Genomic DNA, 18,215 nt, shown 5'->3' with positions numbered 1-18,215 from the left:
TTAAAACTGAAAGAGATAACAGAAATAATCTAGGTTAGCTCCTCCCCTTCTTTTTATAACAGATGAGAAAATGAGACCCAGATGGATCAATTATCTCAAGATTGTATAGTCAGATGCCTTTTTTACTGTCCCTGTCAGAAAACTTTGTTAGCCATGCTGTTGATCCCATAAGTATGGCAGCCCCATAGCTACTTTACTTTATTCCCTTTAGCTGTGTTGGTTTGTTGTTGTTTGGTTTTTTGTCTCTTGGAAAAGAAGATACAAATTAGTCACACAATGTTAGAGCTCAGAGGAATCTTAGAAATCATATTAATTAACTTTTTCTTTTACAGTAAGGAAATGGCCTTACATTTTCCCCTCTTTATTGCAGATCACAGCTTTCTGGGATTTGAATGGCAGAAACGGTGGTGTGCTCTCAGTAAAACGGTATTCTATTATTATGGAAGTGATAAAGGTAATGTTGGTGTTCAATTGTATCAACTACTATTGCATAAGAATTTTTGGCCATCCCTTCCCCCTCTTTTGGGTACAGAGTAAACTGAAGACAAACAAATAATAACTGAGAATTATAACAATTATAATCTGACTAATTTATGATTCATTTCATTATTTGACAAATGCTCCAAATACCAGAATGCCCTCAGAGCTAAAACAATTGTGTTGTATTGAATTAGAAAAGAGAGTAAAATAACTTTAATCTGTGTGGCCTTTCACTTTAGGGAATATTTATTATCCAGCCTACTGTTGTAGAATTTCTGGAAAAGTTAAGAACATAGGGTTGTGAGAGTTTCAATGGCAGAAAATAGATTATTTTTCTTAAATATTTTAAAATAAAATTAGATAAAATTAAATATGAACAGCACCTTTCTGAGCTCCCTTTACAGATTTAAGGAATAACAGCAAATGTGTACATAGAATTTACTATATACTGGGCACCGTTCTAAGCACTTTGTCTAAGTACGTTAGCTATGTTAACTTGTTTAGCTCACAACAACTCTCTAAGTACTATTATTAGCACCATTAATTTGACTTTTAGGAAAACTGAGAACAGAGAGGTTAAGTGACTTGTTCAAGGTCACAGAGTTGGAAAATGGCAGATCTAGGAATTTGTTTTTTCCTTTGTTTTTAGAAACAGGGTCTTGTCTTGGTGCCTAGGCTGGAGAGCCGTGACTATTCACAGGTGTAGTCATCACACCCTGCAGCCTCAAACTTCTGGGCTCAAGTGATCTTCCTGTCTCAGTCTCCCAGGTAGCTGGGATTACAGGTGCACACCGCTGTACCCAGCTCAAATTTGGGATTTTAACCTAGAGAATATGGTTAGAGTCCATGTTCTTAACCACTATTGTCACTACATTAATTTAGAAATAATAGGATACATTTTATAACTTCATTGTTAATTAATAAATCTCTCAGTTGTAGTTCACATAATTTTAAGATTGTTATTTGAACAAATAAAGCCACCAAATAATGAAATTTAAAGATTGTAAGCTTTCTGAGTTTTGTTTTATTCTGGGGAAAACAGGCTAGGAGTTGAGTATTATAAAGTAAAGGTTGTATCAAAATAGATAATGTTCATTTCCAGAAAGGACACTTGAAGAAGAAAAAGGGAAGAGTGTCACTGAATGTAAGCTTTCCTATGGAATTGTTATCAGTGTTGTTTGGAAATTTATGTTTTATTTGACATTTTTTATAGTTTTTAGAGTTTTTTTCCCCTGTTCTAAAAACATACAGGTAAGATTGTCATATTTCAGATAAGTCTGAAATACTTACATAATGCTGGAAGTTGTTCTTACCTTTTGGCTAATGAGATTAACAAATTAATTAATTAGTAGCTAGTTTGCATTCCATCACTAATTTACAGTATGTTCAAATGTAGTAATGGCATCAGTGAAGTGTAAACTATAAACAGCTATAAACAAGCATCTTTCTTTCTTCTGCTAAGGGTCAGTAGTGAAGTAGGTCAGAAAATTTAGAGTCCAAGTTCAGTTACGATTATCATAGATCATAGAAATATAGTTTTGTATGATATTGTGAATTTAGATCGAGATACTACCTTCCACAAAATATCCTCTTTTTCACCAGACCAGGGGAGGGAGGTTTCAGATCCTTGTGACTTTGATTCAGTTATTCTTCTCATTTCTAATTTCTTTAAGAATCAATGAATACTAATATCAGTGTTTCCTCCATTTCTAGTCCTGACTGGCATATAACAACACAATGGTTAGGTCAAAGATTAGCAAGAGTTTCCCCAAAACCCAAAGCGTGTTAATATTTACTTCAACACTAATACATTCAGTGAAAACATTTTAGTTAGAGTTATTTAGATATTAGTTACATTCCTTTTTCTTTTTTCTTTTTAGAGATGCGGGGGCCTCACTCTGTCACCCAAGCTGTAGTGCAGTGGTGCCATCATAGCTTACTGCAATCTTGAATTCCTGAGTTCATTTTTATTCTTATTTGATGAGACCTAATGGTAGTAACATTGTTTGTAATTTGCATTTTAACTACTTTGTGATCCATTTAACCCTTTCTGTCATTTCTATTACTGGAAAGGGGTCTTGATCCAGACCCCAGGAGAGGGTTCTTGGATCTCATGCAAGAAAGAATTTGAGGCCAATCCATAGAGGGAAGTGAAAGCAAGTTTATTAAGAAAGTAAAGAAACAAAAGAATCACTACTCCATAGGCAAAGCAGAGCATAGGCTGCTCAGCTGCTTACACTTATTGTTACTTCTTGATTATATGCTAAACAGGCAGTGGATTATTCATGAGTTTTCCTGAACTGGGGTTGGCAATTCTCAGAGCTGAGGGTTTCTCCCCTTTTTAAACCATATAGGATAACTTCCTGATGTTGCCATGGCATTTGTAAACTATCATGGCACTGGTAGGAGTGTCTTTTAGCATGCTAATGCATTATAATTAGCATATATTGAGCAGTGAGGAAAACCAAAGGTCATTTTCATCACCATCTTGATTTTGGTGGGTTTTGGCTGGTTGCTTTCCTGCATCCTTTTATCAGCAAGGTCTTTGTGATCTGTACCTTGTGCCAACCTCCTATCTCATCATGTGACTAAGAATGCCTAACCTCCTGGGAATGCAGCCCCCATAGGTCAAAGCCTTATTTTACTCAGCCCCTATTCAAGATGGAGTTGCTCTGGTTTAAAAGCCTCTGACACTTCCACTTTAAAAAAATTACCATTTTAGCATTCCTTTTTCATGTTGATGTCTGAAGATGTGGCTTGTGTTTCCTTAAATTTTTCCCTTTTACTTTGCAGCCTCCTGTTTCCAGTGAAATTTTAGATTTGTTTCTTGTGGTTCTTTTTTCTATTGGTGGTTTCCTTCGAAATTCTTAGCCAGTTCCTCTCTTTTAAGGGACTCCAAAAAAAGATCTGTCTTTAGACAGTTTTTAATTACTTGTTTGGCATGATCCCGATTTCCTTCCTTTATATCTTTTTCTTACCAGGAAAATATGTCAAATAATTTTTTTTCTTTTGTGAAATTAGATATGATTTTTTATAGCCTTGTTTACTGTATGTGTGAACCATTTACCTAATGGGAAGAACTCATATCTAGCTATATGAGAACTATAATCCTCCAACTAAGTAGGATTTAGATAAATGGATTATAGAGGCACAGAAGGAGTTGACACCACTTACTAGGTTAAACTGTGCTTTGTTACTGTTTGACAGATACATAGTTCACATTTTCTACCATATTGTGTGTGCCAAAAAACATATTGACCTATCAAGATAGTAGTGGCTTAGAAAGAGTAGTTCCAACCTGTTGGGTAAATAATGCACTTACCATTGTACCAATAAATATTGTCTGTATTTATTATTTATAGCCATTTGGGACCCTTAAGTAACAAATACATATAGTATGTATTTTAATACCTTATGAAATCTTATTCATCCTTTCATATCCTTCCTTTTCCTTTGATTGTCATGAGTCTTATTCATCAAAATTCTTAGGTCCTAGATGTTCAGATGTCCTTCAAGTCATTCATTCATTCATTCACTTACTCATTCTTTTTCTAAATTTGATAAATATTTTTTCAGGCACTTGTTAGCTAGTAGGCACTGAGGATCCAAAGATCCTTAGAGGTGCTCACAGTTTGGGTTTTGTGGATATCAGTGAGAGAGGGAAGGATGCTGTGGGGTTGGAGGAGGTAGCTGGGCAGGTAAACTGACCATTTCAATGCAGTACAGTAAGTAATTTAAATAAGGTATCTTTGGATCACAAAGGAGGGAAACTAATTGCCTAGGGAAGTTAGGGAAGATGTCCTGGTGGAGAGAACACTTCACTGGGCCTGAAAGAATGAGTAGGAGTTTGTTGGTTGAATGCTATGCTGTGAATGTATGTGTACCTCCAAAATTCATATGTTGGAAATTAACTCCCAAGGATATTGTATTAAGAGCTGGGGCTTTTGGGAGGTGATTAAGGCATGAGGGCTTTACCCTCAAGAATGGGATATGTCTCTATAAAAAAGGCTAGAGAGAGCTGTGGAACCCCTCTCTTGGCTTTCCGCCATGTGACGGTACAGCATTCAACTCTTCTGGGGGATGCAGCAACAAGGTGGCATCTTGAAGCAGAGAGCAGCCCTCACAAGGCACTGACCCTGCTGGTGCCTTGATCTTGGACTTCCCAGCTCCCAGAACTGTGAGAAATAAATTTCTATTGTTTATAAATTTCCCAGTTTTGGGTATTATAGCAGCATAAACAGACTAAGACAGGGAAGAAGGGTAAAATGGGCTTTCCAGGTAAGGGAATAGCAGAGATTCTGAGTTGTGAAAGACTGTGGATGGGATCAAAAATGGAATGAAGGCTGGAGCTTAGAATGAGTGAGGGGAGGGAGTACATAAGGCTAAATAAGTGGATTAGACCAGGTTGGTAAGAACCTTCTGAGAATAAGGGCCTTGCTAAAGATTTTATTTTGAATATGACCTTTAAGCAGAGGATTGTATGACCAGATTTGGTTTTTAGGAAGTAATTGTAATAGGATGATGGAGAATGGATTGGGATGGATAGAGTCTGGGTCAACAGGACCATTTAGCAGGACTTCGAAGTAGTCTAAACAAGAGAGGTCAACACAGGGCTGTTGAGAGGCAGAGCGAGGATTTAATGCAGATCTCTCTGCCTCCAAAGTTATACTTTTTCTACAACTTGATGATTATTACCAACCCCTCCAAGGTGCCCATAAGTGATGGACCATTTAGGAACCTGTTCTAAACTATTGTGCGTTTTTTCCCTTTTTTCTGTTTATCTTCTATATGATCTTGAATCAACATTATGAAATGAACCTAGTCTCTCCCCATTTTTAAGGAGGGAATTGTCAGTTCTTAGTACCTCCTCTCAGGGCTTTTGCTGAAACCTGATTAAAGAATACACTAGCACCATCTAGTAAATGGGAGCTACAAGTAGCCCTGATCTACAAAGTCATTCAAAGGTTATTTCTTACATCATATGGTTTTAATTTTTTCATTGTAATATCTTTTCAATATATAATAAAAGTCAGTAGAAAATTGGGCTTAATATGGAGAATTTAAGATAACAAAATTTCAGAACTTGGCAGAGAAATAAAATTTTTCATTGAAATTTACCTCCCTGCTCTCCCCTTCTCCACAACTTCACCATTGATAGGAAAAAAAGAGGACATATATGTTCTCTTTGAAGTTTGAAAATTATAAAATATATTTTGATGTTGAAAAAGCATCATATTTCTCTTTTAATATTGTTTTGAATATGTTAAAGTGACAGTACTTTATTTGTATAATTAAAAGTTCTGTTGTTTTGTAACAACAACTTAATAGAAAGCCATAAAAGCTTAACTTTTTTCTTCTGATTCATTTGACAGAAACAAATTCTGTCATTTTATAATTGTAATTATATAATTTTATAATTATATCAAGATGATATATGTAAAATGTGTAACTGAATTCTGATATTTAAAAAATTTAAATTGTAATTCTGTTTCCATCTGGTATGTGAAGGATATCTTTATTCCTTAAGAAATAGGAACCATTAATTCTACTTTTATCAGAAATTATTACAATTTTATAGACTTTTGAGTCTTTGATATGAAAGTATTAGCTTTAAAACTTATCACAATAAACTTTTTTTTTTTTTTGAGATGGGGTCTCGCTCTGTTGCCCAGGCCGGAGTGCAGTGGCATGATCTCAGCACACTGCAACCTCCGCCTCCCGGGTTCAAGTGATTCTTCTGCCTCAGCCTCCTGAGTAGCTGGGATTACAAACATTAAATTAAAGCTATGCCTTTATTTTCTGCCTTTATGGCTAAGAGACTCTCTAACAGTATATAGAAGTTAAAATGTACATCTGATGTTTAGTAGGATTTCATCAACATGCAGAAATAGTCAGGTACGAACTAAGTTTTACTAAGGGTCTGATGACCACGAATGTTGTTGGTTTGATATCTAGTCTCACTTCTACACAAAACCCCAGAGATATATTTCAAGTGGCTGATTTAGCATTGGCATCTGCAAGCTGTATAAACCAAAGGAGAATGTTCATGTATCTTTAACTGAGGAGCTGGAACATCTTGCTAATCAGTTTGATAAAATTTAGTGGCAAGGTCTAGTATTGATGAGCATATTTTTCTTTTCCCTACTAATGAGTACTAATACTTGTGGAAATAACATAAGTTATTCACTGAGGAGAAAAGGCCTTCTTAAATATAAGTAGTAGATATTGCTGAACACATTTCATATTTTTGTTTGCTAGCCATTTGTGCCAAGTTAGTGTTCTTGGTATAAGCATCAGAAACCAACTTTGTTTATGCAGAAAGGCAAATTATTAGGAAAATATCAGCTCTCAGAATTGCTAAGAATGCTACACACAGGCTCAGCAAGCAAGCAAGAACTAAGGTAGGTAAGGGGGCTGGATCTTGAGCATAATCCATGAAAAATCTTATTGGGACACACTGCTGGCTTGGGCCTTGCCAAGCCAGGACATGTGATGTTGCCACTGTGCACTGCCATCAATCAGTGAGTGCCATTGCCACCATAATGGATTCTGAACCCTCTCTTGATCCTTTTGTTACTTACTTGAGGTTTAGGTTCCAGTCTGGAGCATCCACTTTGATTAAGTTGGAACAGGGAAAATCCATCTCTCTCCAGCTTCTGTGGTGGAAAACTAAGCCCTATCCCTGACAATCTTGGAATTAAAATAGGAAAGATGCATGGATGCTGGGGAGCCCCAAATAATAAATGTCCATAGCTTGTAGGGATGCTAAAAGATTTGGAATTATTTGGTTGCAATATTTATGCTGTATTTAAAATGGTATGAGAGTGGTTGGTGTTTTAAGCATATTTTTCTGAGAGCCAATGAAGAAGAGAAAAAACAAGTATATTTGCCAGAAAAATAGAAGGTCTGTTTAGATTTTGGTAGGTGGCATTGGAGTGTAGGGGGTAACGTCGGGGCAGTTGGTGAAGGTAAGGGCAAAATAAAAAATGGTGCCCAGCTTTCTGGTTTGGGAGCTTGAATTAATGGAGGTGCCATTTATTGAGATGGGGGATACAACAAGAAATATCACAGTTGTTGGCATCACAAGTGTTGGGAGTGGGGATAAGATGATCTCCATTGTGGGCACTTTCTATTCAATGAGCCTATAGGACATTTGAGAAATGAAACATATATAGTGAGCAGATGAAGATTTGGATGAACAGTTTTGAAAATGAACTAAAAGTAGAGAATCATGAGTCACAAGTATATTGATAGGAATTTAATTCTTGGAATTAGATGAGATTGCCCAGGGAGAGTGTAATGTAAGAAGAGAGCAAGACTTAGAACAACGCATCATAGCTTTTTAAGAGATAGGCAGAGGTAGAGGAACCCATAAAGAAAGCTGAGAAAGTTTGACCTAAGTTGTAGGACGAAATGCAAAATAACATTTATCTTCTCTACTGTGATTTTGTATATTTCACATTGTATTGAGGACAGTGGTTGTAGTGTGTATCAAAATCACCTGGGGTGCTTGCTAAAAATTTGGTTTCCTAGACTCACCCACAGAGATTCCTATATAGCAAGTGCAGAGTGGTAGCCAATTCTGTGTTAACAGGCGTCCAAGTTGATTCTAACATAGGTGATTCTTAAAATATACTTTGAGAAACACCTTTTTAGAAAACAGTGTGAAATGGCTGAAAAAGCAAGGCTTTAGAACCAGACTTTCCTAGGGTCCTGGCTTTTACTGTTTACTATTTGTGTGACCGTGAGCAAATTGGTTAAAGTTTGTTTTCCCATCAGTGCTGGGAATATAATATGTCTCTTCTATTGCTTAGAATTATTACCAGGTGTATATGAGATATGTTCTATTAAGTTCTTGACATGTAGAAGCTCAGTAAATGTGAGTTGTCTTTTTGACAGCTTAGAAAACCCCCAGAACACAGCTGTAAACCTAAAAGCCAGTGAAAAAGTAGAAGGAAATTGCTCTTATTAGCCTTATGCATTTTGTTTTGTAGGAAATCAGAGCCAACTGCTTTTTACCTTGAACCTGCTGAATTAGGATTGTGTAAAATTAAGTTACTGATATAATAGATTTCATTATCTGGTTTTTCCTGGCAGCCTTCAGTTCTGTAGACATTACATTCAAACAGCATGATAGAGGTTAGGTTAAAGTGTGAAACAGAAGCTGAGAGAAATGTAATAGAGGAACAAACACCTCAAAAATTCTGAAGGCATCAATGTGTTATAAAAACTAATACTCAAAATGATACTATGTTAAGAAAACAATGTTATGTTTAAAAGATTTGTTTGAGAAGTTAGGCAAGTATATATTTTAGAAAGCTTTCCATCACAATGATTAACATTTTTAAAAGTTTTGGCACTTAAAGGAATAAGCTTTTGCTATTTGTGAAGTTCACCTAGATAAAATATTAGTCTTTCACAGTGCTGGGTAAATGGACTTTATAGCTTTATTTCCTATTTGATTGGCATTTTACTATTTTTGATAATTTTGTTAACAGGTATCCTTGAAACTATCCCAAAAAGCATTGTGGAACTAATCTATATGTAAATTCTTATGACTTACCACATAATGGTGAAGTTTCTCTCTCCAGAAGAGAAACTAATGTGAAAGGAGAAGAACAGTGTTGCCTTATAGCCATGTCTGCCCATTTCACATCTTGAACTTCCTGTCATGTATTGGCTAATTGGAGATATGGCTACTTCATGGTTATGGTTCTGCAAAAGCTATTAGAAAGAGTTGTGAGTTTCCTCTGTTCAACCTTTCTGGGCCCATATCCCTACCCGACTTGGATGTTTATATAATTGTTTATCCTCAAATACAAACAATCAGTTGGATAGGTCTAGATATTAGTTTCTTTTTATTATTTTTACTTGGTTAAACAACAGCACGTTTTGTTCTGCAAAGTTAGGTCTTTCTTTGATGGAATGAAGTTTTCTTTTGCTATATTATGTCTTTGGTTATTGGCATTTATTTATTACTTTTCTTCCAGAAAACCCATTTTTCTTATGTTGTATTTTTGTCAGCCCTCCATATTTATCATACTCCCTTTTGTCCCTTCCCCATCCCCTTATTCTTATTTTCTATCTGCTGAGTGAGCTTTTCAAGGTATATCTGATCTGATTTTCCACAATGTTAGTTCTACTTTTTATCACTTCTAATACATCATTTGTTTTGCTGCTGCATTTTCCACTTCCTTATACAGCATATTTGTTCCTTATTTTGCCAGTTTCATTTTAATTTCTACTTGTCTCAGCCTTTCCTCTTTTTATTTTATGTTACATTGTTTCATCTTTCATCTCTTTCAGAATCTGTTTACTTTTATAAAATATGCAAAGCAGTTGGCTAAAGTTTACCTTCATTTCTCCTACTTTGCTTGTGCTTTCTACTTCTCAAGTGCTATGTTATGTTTCTGTTTTACCTAATATTTTTATGGCATTTGTATTTGCTGTTCCTCTTTTCTTATCCTCGAACAAGTACATGTCTGTAAAATCTGAGATGCTTACCTATAAATTGGATTTGTGGCTTCTCTCTGGTTCATTTCAGTAGAGGCTGATACTGTCCTCCTCTTGGACTGTATCAGAAGTTCTGATACATAGCCCCATAGCATATTTCTAGGGGGTTTGGCTAAAATGAATCTGCTAGTCTAAGTTGGGGTTGCCTAATTTTGCTGCCTAATTGTCTTATTTCTAGATTATTAGATAATCTGGCCCAGAAAGATCTGTTCCCCTCAGCTCTTCCAAACTAAATCTTTGTAGTGCTGATTTTATATCTCCAGGTGTAGACTCCCACTCCTCATGCATTTCCACCTGCATTCAAGTTACATTGATGAGAATTTTAGACCGAAATTGGAGGTAGAAGGCATAGGTTTTAGGTCAGATGGACCTGGTGAGTGGAGCGACTGAACCCTTGCACAGCAAGGGAGCAGCTTTCCTCTAAATCTGGTCCCTGAAAATTCTCTTTCTTCTGGAGAGTTTAAGGAAATCTCTCAAAATTGTCCAATATGGCTTTGATATTTTGCCTCACATTACTTCCACTTTTCGTAGTGAACATTAAGTTCCTTTTGCAATTTAGTAGATCATTGGGAAGGTGGCGCGAAAGGTCTGATAAGGTGTTCTAGCTTTTATCTCGGCAAACCTATAATGCTGCGTGCTGGTTTCAAGTGCTTGGTATCAATTTGTCAAATGAGTGAGTGAATGATTTAGTCTTTTTTTGAGAATTTACAAGAACCAACCATGCTTAACCATTTATCATTTTAATACTTTTTTCCCAATAGTTTCCTAGTTAGGTGTCTTACAAAATATATCCTGGGAGTACCATAAAATATTCTATGAAAAATGATTCCGCGGACAAATAATTTTTGGAAGTGCTACATACTAAATTTTTCTTACAGAAGTTTAATTACTATGTAAATGTACTAAGGGCCCCGAGAAGGCCTGAACTAACAAAACCGCTTAACTCTGTTTAATTCGGCAAAACATTTCCCAAATTGATTTGATCACAGAAACCTATTAATATCTTTGGGAAATGCTGCTCTAATCTTTAAAGTACTGTATAGTTTTTGTGAAAAACATAGAGTTTATTGTAGAATTTTTTCATGAAATAAACTTTGATTGTTTCTTTAGACATTCAGAGAGATGTAAATTATGACTAAATGTGATTAGAGTTTCCCAGGAACTGAGATATTTTTTCTCATTTGATATTTTGAACAAGATATAATCTCTATGACCTAACATATGTTAGCTACTTTAGGCATTTAACTTGTGTATTTAAGAAAAGGAGATATATCTTTTATTGGTACACTGAACTAAGAAAGCACACCCCACAACATGAAAGCATTTCTGTATTTGCCCCGAGCTCAGTAAAAGAGTTTGTCCCTACTCATGGTTTTGATATTGTTTGTTAATCTAGGAAATAAACCTATAGCTGTATAGTTTTTCTATCAAAATGGTGTAACTGGGTGAAGTAGGAAGGTTGACTAATTTTATTTTCAGTTTCAGAATATTAAGTCCTTTGTTATATTCGCACTTTACTTGTCTTTAAAATAATATCTGACCAAAGCTCTAATCATCTTTTGCCTCTTTATCATGTGAGATTCAAATGTGCTTTACTAGTTTAACTGTTCACTGACTGGATAAGAAACTTTCCCTCTATTTTTGGTAACTAATGCTTATGTACTTGCTTTACCACTCTTCTTTATCCACATAGTTTTTTTTTCCTTCACATCTTTTTCGTCATGAGTAGTTTAGTTTAGTTTTGGTTTGCTTTGTAACGTTAGAGATAAATTTGTACCAAGTTAGGAGACCTTTTTTAAAGAAAACTTTTGTTTTAGAAGCTTCTTTTTGGTGGTGGTGCTGGGGAGGGATAGGTGAAAGGAGATAACAGTAAATAAAGCCCAACAAGTTTTCAGCTGGACAGATCTTCCCGCTGGCCTACTAAATCTGAAAGAGCCAAAGGTTTGTGGTGGGTTTGTCTAGCAAGTTCTGTGTTCTAGTTCCTGAATTTTCCCTACCCTAGAGTGTCATGTTTCCATACTTCCTTCTGAATAAGACCATGATCTGCACACCTCATTGTAAGTCCAATCATCCCTAATACTTCCATGTTTCAGAATTAAAAATGATTTCTAAAAACATTACCTAAGCATTATATTACTAAAGCAATATGACCAAAAAATGTTATTTCCAAGAATTGATGAAGAAATTTTACATAAAAGATAATTGAGCATTAATACTTAGTAAATGAAATTCTAACTGGTTTTATCTTCAACAGACAAACAACAGAAAGGTGAATTTGCAATAGATGGCTACAGTGTCAGAATGAATAACACTCTAAGAAAGGATGGAAAGAAAGATTGCTGTTTTGAAATCTCTGCTCCTGATAAACGTATATATCAGGTTGTAATTTTTATGTTGCCTTGAAATTAGGTTGATAAAATGTTTTGATTTCATTTATAGAGACATTAACATTTGATTAATACTTTCCTTGACATGTTAACAATAATAAAAATACTGATGTTTAAATATATTATGCATTGAACATTCATATGAGGAAATTTTTAAAAATTTCAGATTAGTTCACACACTATCTTCTTGAAAAAGATAAAGAGAATATATAATTTATCAATTACTTCACATGTTGCACACATGTTGCATAGAACATAGGTGATCACATGTTGCATAGCACTAGGTGATCTTCCAAAAGAATTACATAGCAGAAAGAGTAAAATTATTAAAAGAAAAATATCAGAGTGATAATACATATTGTATTGCTTAGGAGTGTGGGAGAAAATGAAGGTAAAAGTACACATCAGCTCTGCAATTCAATAGCTATCAGCTAGGCATCAATATGGAATGTATGTTTAATAAGTTTTAAATATCTGAGATTGCAGTTGAAAGCCAGTTAATTAAGTTGTCAGGTAGTGTGTTGGAATCTGACAAGAACATTTTTAAGAAAACTGTATCCAGCAGTCTAAAGAAATTCATGGGTGTCTTCTAATTGTCAAGGGCAAATTTTGTTCATCAGTTCTGTCTTTGACATTGATGAAGAGAAGCAGCTTTTTTTCCTGCACAGCTGCCAGCTGCTGATCAGCGTTTGAAATTCATCATCCTCTGCTTCAGTTGCATAAATTTGTCAAAATTAACTGTACATTATAAGAAGCATCCTTGCAAGAAAAGTTCCACTAGACATGAAAAGAATTACTAATAGTCTTAAAGAAATGGTGAGAATACAACATACCTTTCATTCCTACTGTGGTGATTTTCGTTCTTACTGTTTGTTTTATATTAGTTTACAGCAGCTTCTCCCAAAGATGCTGAGGAATGGGTACAGCAGCTGAAATTTGTATTGCAAGGTAAGATAAATCAATCGAACAAGTTATCACAGTCTTTAAATACTAAATAACAGAGTAGTTTGGGTTTTCATATACAAAAGCTTATTGACTTCTGTGAGAATGACCAACTTGAATGTGACTGTTATTAATACAGACCACTGACTTCAGATTTTAAACAGCATCTTTTCTATAAGTACCAATTGGCTTTAAAATTCACATATTTACAAAACAATTTTTAAACATGTTTTTAGTTAAGGACATAACATATAACAATATTGTTGTTACTTTGTAGGGCTGCATTTATTTATAAAGTATAGTTTTAAAAATATCTTCTGCATTCTTTTAAAATTTACTTCATGAAATGTGTTTTATAGATATGGAATCTGATATTATTCCTGAGGATTATGATGAGAGAGGAGAATTATATGATGATGTTGATCATCCTCTACCAATAAGCAATCCACCAACAAGCAGTCAACCAATAGATGATGAAATTTATGAAGAACTTCCAGGTATTTACTTTCTGGTGATTCATTTAAAGATTTTAGGGCTGTGTGTGTGTGTGTGTGTGTGTGTGTGTGTGTGTGTGTGTGTTTGTGTGTGTGATTTGTCCTCAAATTGACAACTTGAGTAGAAAATGGTGACCTATTGAGAACAAGGACAAAGAATATCTTCAAAACTCTGTTTTACAAAAAGGGTTCTGCTTGAGATATTTCAAGTGAGTAGATGTAACTTACGAAAAGTGAATGAAACATTAAAATGAAGCAGATACAATACTAATCTCTTGGGACTTTTGGCTCATTAGCATTGTTTATGCTACATAATTTTTTAATTTAAAAATTGACTTGCCTTACAGTTTTTTCTACCAACTTACACATCGTTTTTTATTTATCCATCTTGGAACTTCCATTAACCAGAAGTTCTATGCACACCCCATATGTTATCAACTTCTGCCTCGTATTTCTCCTTGCTTGTAGTATATTGCACTGTCTCAGAGGAATGTTGTTGAACTATAAACAAAGGCCTTTTGAGGCTTCAAGTCTTCCTGTTGATATTTTAGCATCAATATGGAATAAAAAAGTTTTCTTATTCCAAATGCTCAGACCTAGTTTAGTGTTTACATGCCTGTCTGTTATGTAACATAAAATTATCTATTAGCTACTTGACTTGCGGCCATGAGGATCAATCTAAAATAAAAAGATAGACATCTGAAATTTAGGAAACATATGAAAACACTTAGGAAATTGTATTACTAATACTCTAGGCTGAAATGAGCTTTTTTGGCTATTAAAAAATCAGTAGTTAGAGAAGAAAAAGGTATCATAAGCAATATAAGCAAGATTTAACTAGTACATCTCATGTAGAGAGGCCATTTTGCTCTGAATATAACAATTTACTGATGTAATGTTAAACCTTTAAAATTGATTTCAAAAATACTTAAAATGTTCCAAATTAATGTACAAATGTCATTTTCAAGACAATACAGCATAATAACAAGAGTATGGACTTTAGAAGAAAAAAATTTAAATTCTGGCTGTACCATTGACTAGCTTAGTGACTTTATAAGTTAATTTCTTCATTTATAAAATGGAAATAATGTCATTGGGAGGGGTAGGTGAAGTGATTTATGGAAGGCTTTCAGCATAGTGCTTGATCCCACAATTAATTGTAACATCACCATCATTTTTGTTTTATTATTGTATCTGGTGAATTCTTGCAAGTGCTTATGTGGTGGTACAGTAATGGTTTTCTAACCAAGTAAAAAGTAATAATTTTAACAATATTATAAATTTAAGGTATAAAAACTATGTATGCATCTACATATTGTATTTTACTACCCCAGAAGATTAGTATAAAAGTATAATTTTATGGGGAATAGTGATCTGTGTATTTCAGTTATTTAGTGGAGCTACATGTTTATTAACCCCTTCCTTTCTGGTTCACCCTAAGGAAATAGCATCTGCTGTAGCATCAGTTATCCTCAAGTAGGGAAGAATATTCCCTGGCTGCTTGTTTTTGGTCACACCATATCATTAATACAATTATTTTAGTATTTAAAAATGTTTAAAAGAACTTGTGAGAATGTATACTCATAAAATGGAAGAGTGGAATACATTTAAACACGATATTACTGCCATTACATCCTTTTAAAACCCTGCAATGAATGTGTTACATTACAATTATTGAAATAACTGTTAAGTTCTGTATTTTTTCAACTTGGCTGTTCTCTCCCCACCCCTAAAGAAAAAAAAATTGATCAGGAATAAAGACCAGATATTCATAGTTATTTTCATAACAAAGACCTAAGGAAGATCTAAGTAGTTTGGAATTTTAAAAATATGAAACATCTTTTATTTTTTCTTACTAGAGATATTATTCTTCATTCTTCCTTGCCCCCCCCCCCCCCCCCCCCCCCACACACATAATTGTTGGAAGTAACTGGTTACTTTTTAAGTAGTGTTACTTCTTGCTGTGGTACTGGGAGAAATTTAAGCTGCCCTGGGATTTCTTTTCCCCTGCTTGGGATCCCCAGTTGCTTTGCAAAGTGATTGAGCTTGATGGAGCCTGCACCTGTGCCCCTGGGAAGGACGCCATTGTAGGCGGCTGTGGAATGTCTAGTTCCCTTCTTCCCCGGTGTAACTGAGAGCTGCTTCAACATCTGCACGGTTCAGCAAGTTTGTCAAGTTTGTGCCAACGGCTACAGAGGGGATTTTTCTAGTAAAGGCCCTAAAGGTGTCTCAGAGTTAGAGGTTTTGTTTGATTAAATGTCTGAAACTAGGAAGGTAACTTTTTTAATTAAAAAAATTGTCTCTCTTTCAGGACAAGAATTAAGCTTATTGCTTTCACTTCTGTGAAATTTGAATATAATTTTGATAGAGGAGTTAGAACAATGGAAGAGCAGTAAGCACATTTACATACTGTTGATATTTTTCCAGTTCTGTGCAAAGAACTATGTATCTCTGATATCTGACTGGCTAAATTCCCAGAATTAAATAATACTACAATTTCAACACAATTTTCTGTCAATTATGCATTGTTGAAAACTAATCCTCTTAGTTGAAAGATGAGGTATACAAATGTATTTGAAGAGAAATCTAAGCATTTATTATGCTACTTTAAATCACAAAGCTCTTTTTCTGAGAAACGAAAGCTCTTACTCTAATAAGTGTATTTTTTAAAAACTATGAAATAAACCTGCAGTGTTTTAAGTTTCAAGAGTAAGAAGAAAACGTTGTTTTAAAAATTGCAATGGGCTGGGCACAGTGGCTCGTGCCTGTAATCCTAGCACTTTGGGAGGCCGAGTTGGGTGGATCACTTGAGGTCAGGAGTTCGAGGCGAGCCTGGCCAACATGGTGAAACCCCGTCTCTACTAAAAATAAAAAAAATAAATAAATAAAAAATTAGCCGGGCATGGTGGCAGGTGCCTGTAATCCGAGCTATTCAGGAGGCTGAGGCAGGAGAATCACTTGAATCCGGGAGGCGGAGGCTGCAGTGAGCCAAGATTGAGGTACTACACTCCAGCCTGGGCAACAGAGTGAGACTGTGTCTCAAAAAAAAAAAAAAAATTGCATTGCATAATGTCCCTTGAAAAATGTTTATAATTCTACAGGAATCTAAATTGTTCATTGTAATTGTTTTTCAGTTAGAATATTCTAACTTCATTACAGTACCTTCTGTTTAATTTCTTGTTCATTTATTTTTAACTAACTTCGTAAAAGAATAGGAATAAATTTGTAAGACTTCTTTGTGTTTAAGGGATTTATACATATGTACAAAAGAGTTGCGAGAATGCCATTTCTGGGGAGTATTAAAGGTATTTGGCTTTTCTTCAAATATCCTAATCCTTTTACATCTTTTATGTCTTATTGCTTATTAGCATAGGCCAGTCAGGTTTGTTTACATTGTAATAATACTATAGCATATTTGTGTTTGTGCAGCTAATATATTGATCAAAATGTGTTAAACTGTTTGATAACATGGTAATGAGTTCATTTGGCTCAGCACAGGTTTGTAAATTTATTGCTCACTTTTTCATTAGAAATACAGAGGAGTGTCTTTGTCTCATTTTGAATCTCAAAAGGGGAAAATAATACTCGTGAAATTGCTGCAGAAACCAACCCTGTTTGCTCTTCTCTTCTACTCACTATGTCACTTGATTTTTTTTCTTTAATGGCAGGAAATTGTGCAGAAACAACAACAACAAAAAGATTTTTCTAGATCTAAACTGAATAGAATCAGCCTAGTAACGAGAATGGTAACCATCCATTAACTTATTAAATCTGTAGCTTTCAGAGGAATTGCACTTGAAATGTCTTCTGGCAAGTGGACTGGAGGAGAGAGGGCAACATAAAACAGGAAGACAAATTTCTATTCCATTAACCTATTTTTTTTTAAGTGTGAATTCATTTTTTTTTAAATTACAATGACAGATTGAACTATTCTGAGTCAGAAAAGGATATTTTTATCCTTTGGCCATTCAATTACATTTTAAATTTATTCAGTCCAACTATCTGCATCTAAAATAGAACATAAAGTAAAATGCAGCTATAATTTTTTTCCATGAGACTACTATATATACATAAAAAAGAACAGTGTTTGGGTACTTTAATTTGAAGTAGTTTACAGCAAATGGACACAAATGCTAATTTAGTCAATAAGTGGTTATAGGCCCCCAAAATACATTTTGGCTTTATTTTCTTCCTGAATAATTATCACTCATATTACTAAGTTAATATCAGGGTTACAGGGGACCCTGCAGTCTATGGTATTAACGTTGTTTTAAGTGATAGTAGATCCTGACTTCACCAAACAATTTTTCTCCTTTCTTCTTTGGAATGCAATGGAAAGATGTCAATTAATTTTCATAGAACCACATATATTCAGTATTTTAATATTGTTAGTCTAGGC

At 34.7% G+C, this 18,215-nt stretch overlaps 1 protein-coding gene across 5 annotated transcripts in view; it reads left to right on the top strand.

Annotated features, from left to right (window-relative positions):
- Window positions 1–18,215, top strand: part of SKAP2 (src kinase associated phosphoprotein 2) — a 212,628-nt gene that overhangs the window by 130,970 nt on the left and 63,443 nt on the right. For all 5 annotated transcript variants that reach the window (XM_055346899.2, XM_019031601.4, XM_004045212.5 and 2 more), the window contains 4 exons: window positions 371–454; window positions 12,248–12,372; window positions 13,265–13,328; window positions 13,682–13,819. In XM_055346899.2, coding sequence (XP_055202874.1) covers window positions 371–454; window positions 12,248–12,372; window positions 13,265–13,328; window positions 13,682–13,819 — 411 coding nt within the window. The remainder of the gene's footprint in view (window positions 1–370; window positions 455–12,247; window positions 12,373–13,264; window positions 13,329–13,681; window positions 13,820–18,215) is intronic.

The sequence above is a fragment of the Gorilla gorilla genome, chromosome 6 (genome assembly GCF_029281585.2).
Source record: "Gorilla gorilla gorilla isolate KB3781 chromosome 6, NHGRI_mGorGor1-v2.1_pri, whole genome shotgun sequence".
NCBI lineage: Eukaryota > Metazoa > Chordata > Mammalia > Primates > Hominidae > Gorilla > Gorilla gorilla.
Note: the sequence above shows the minus strand (reverse complement) of the source record. Positions and strands in the feature narration are given on the sequence as shown.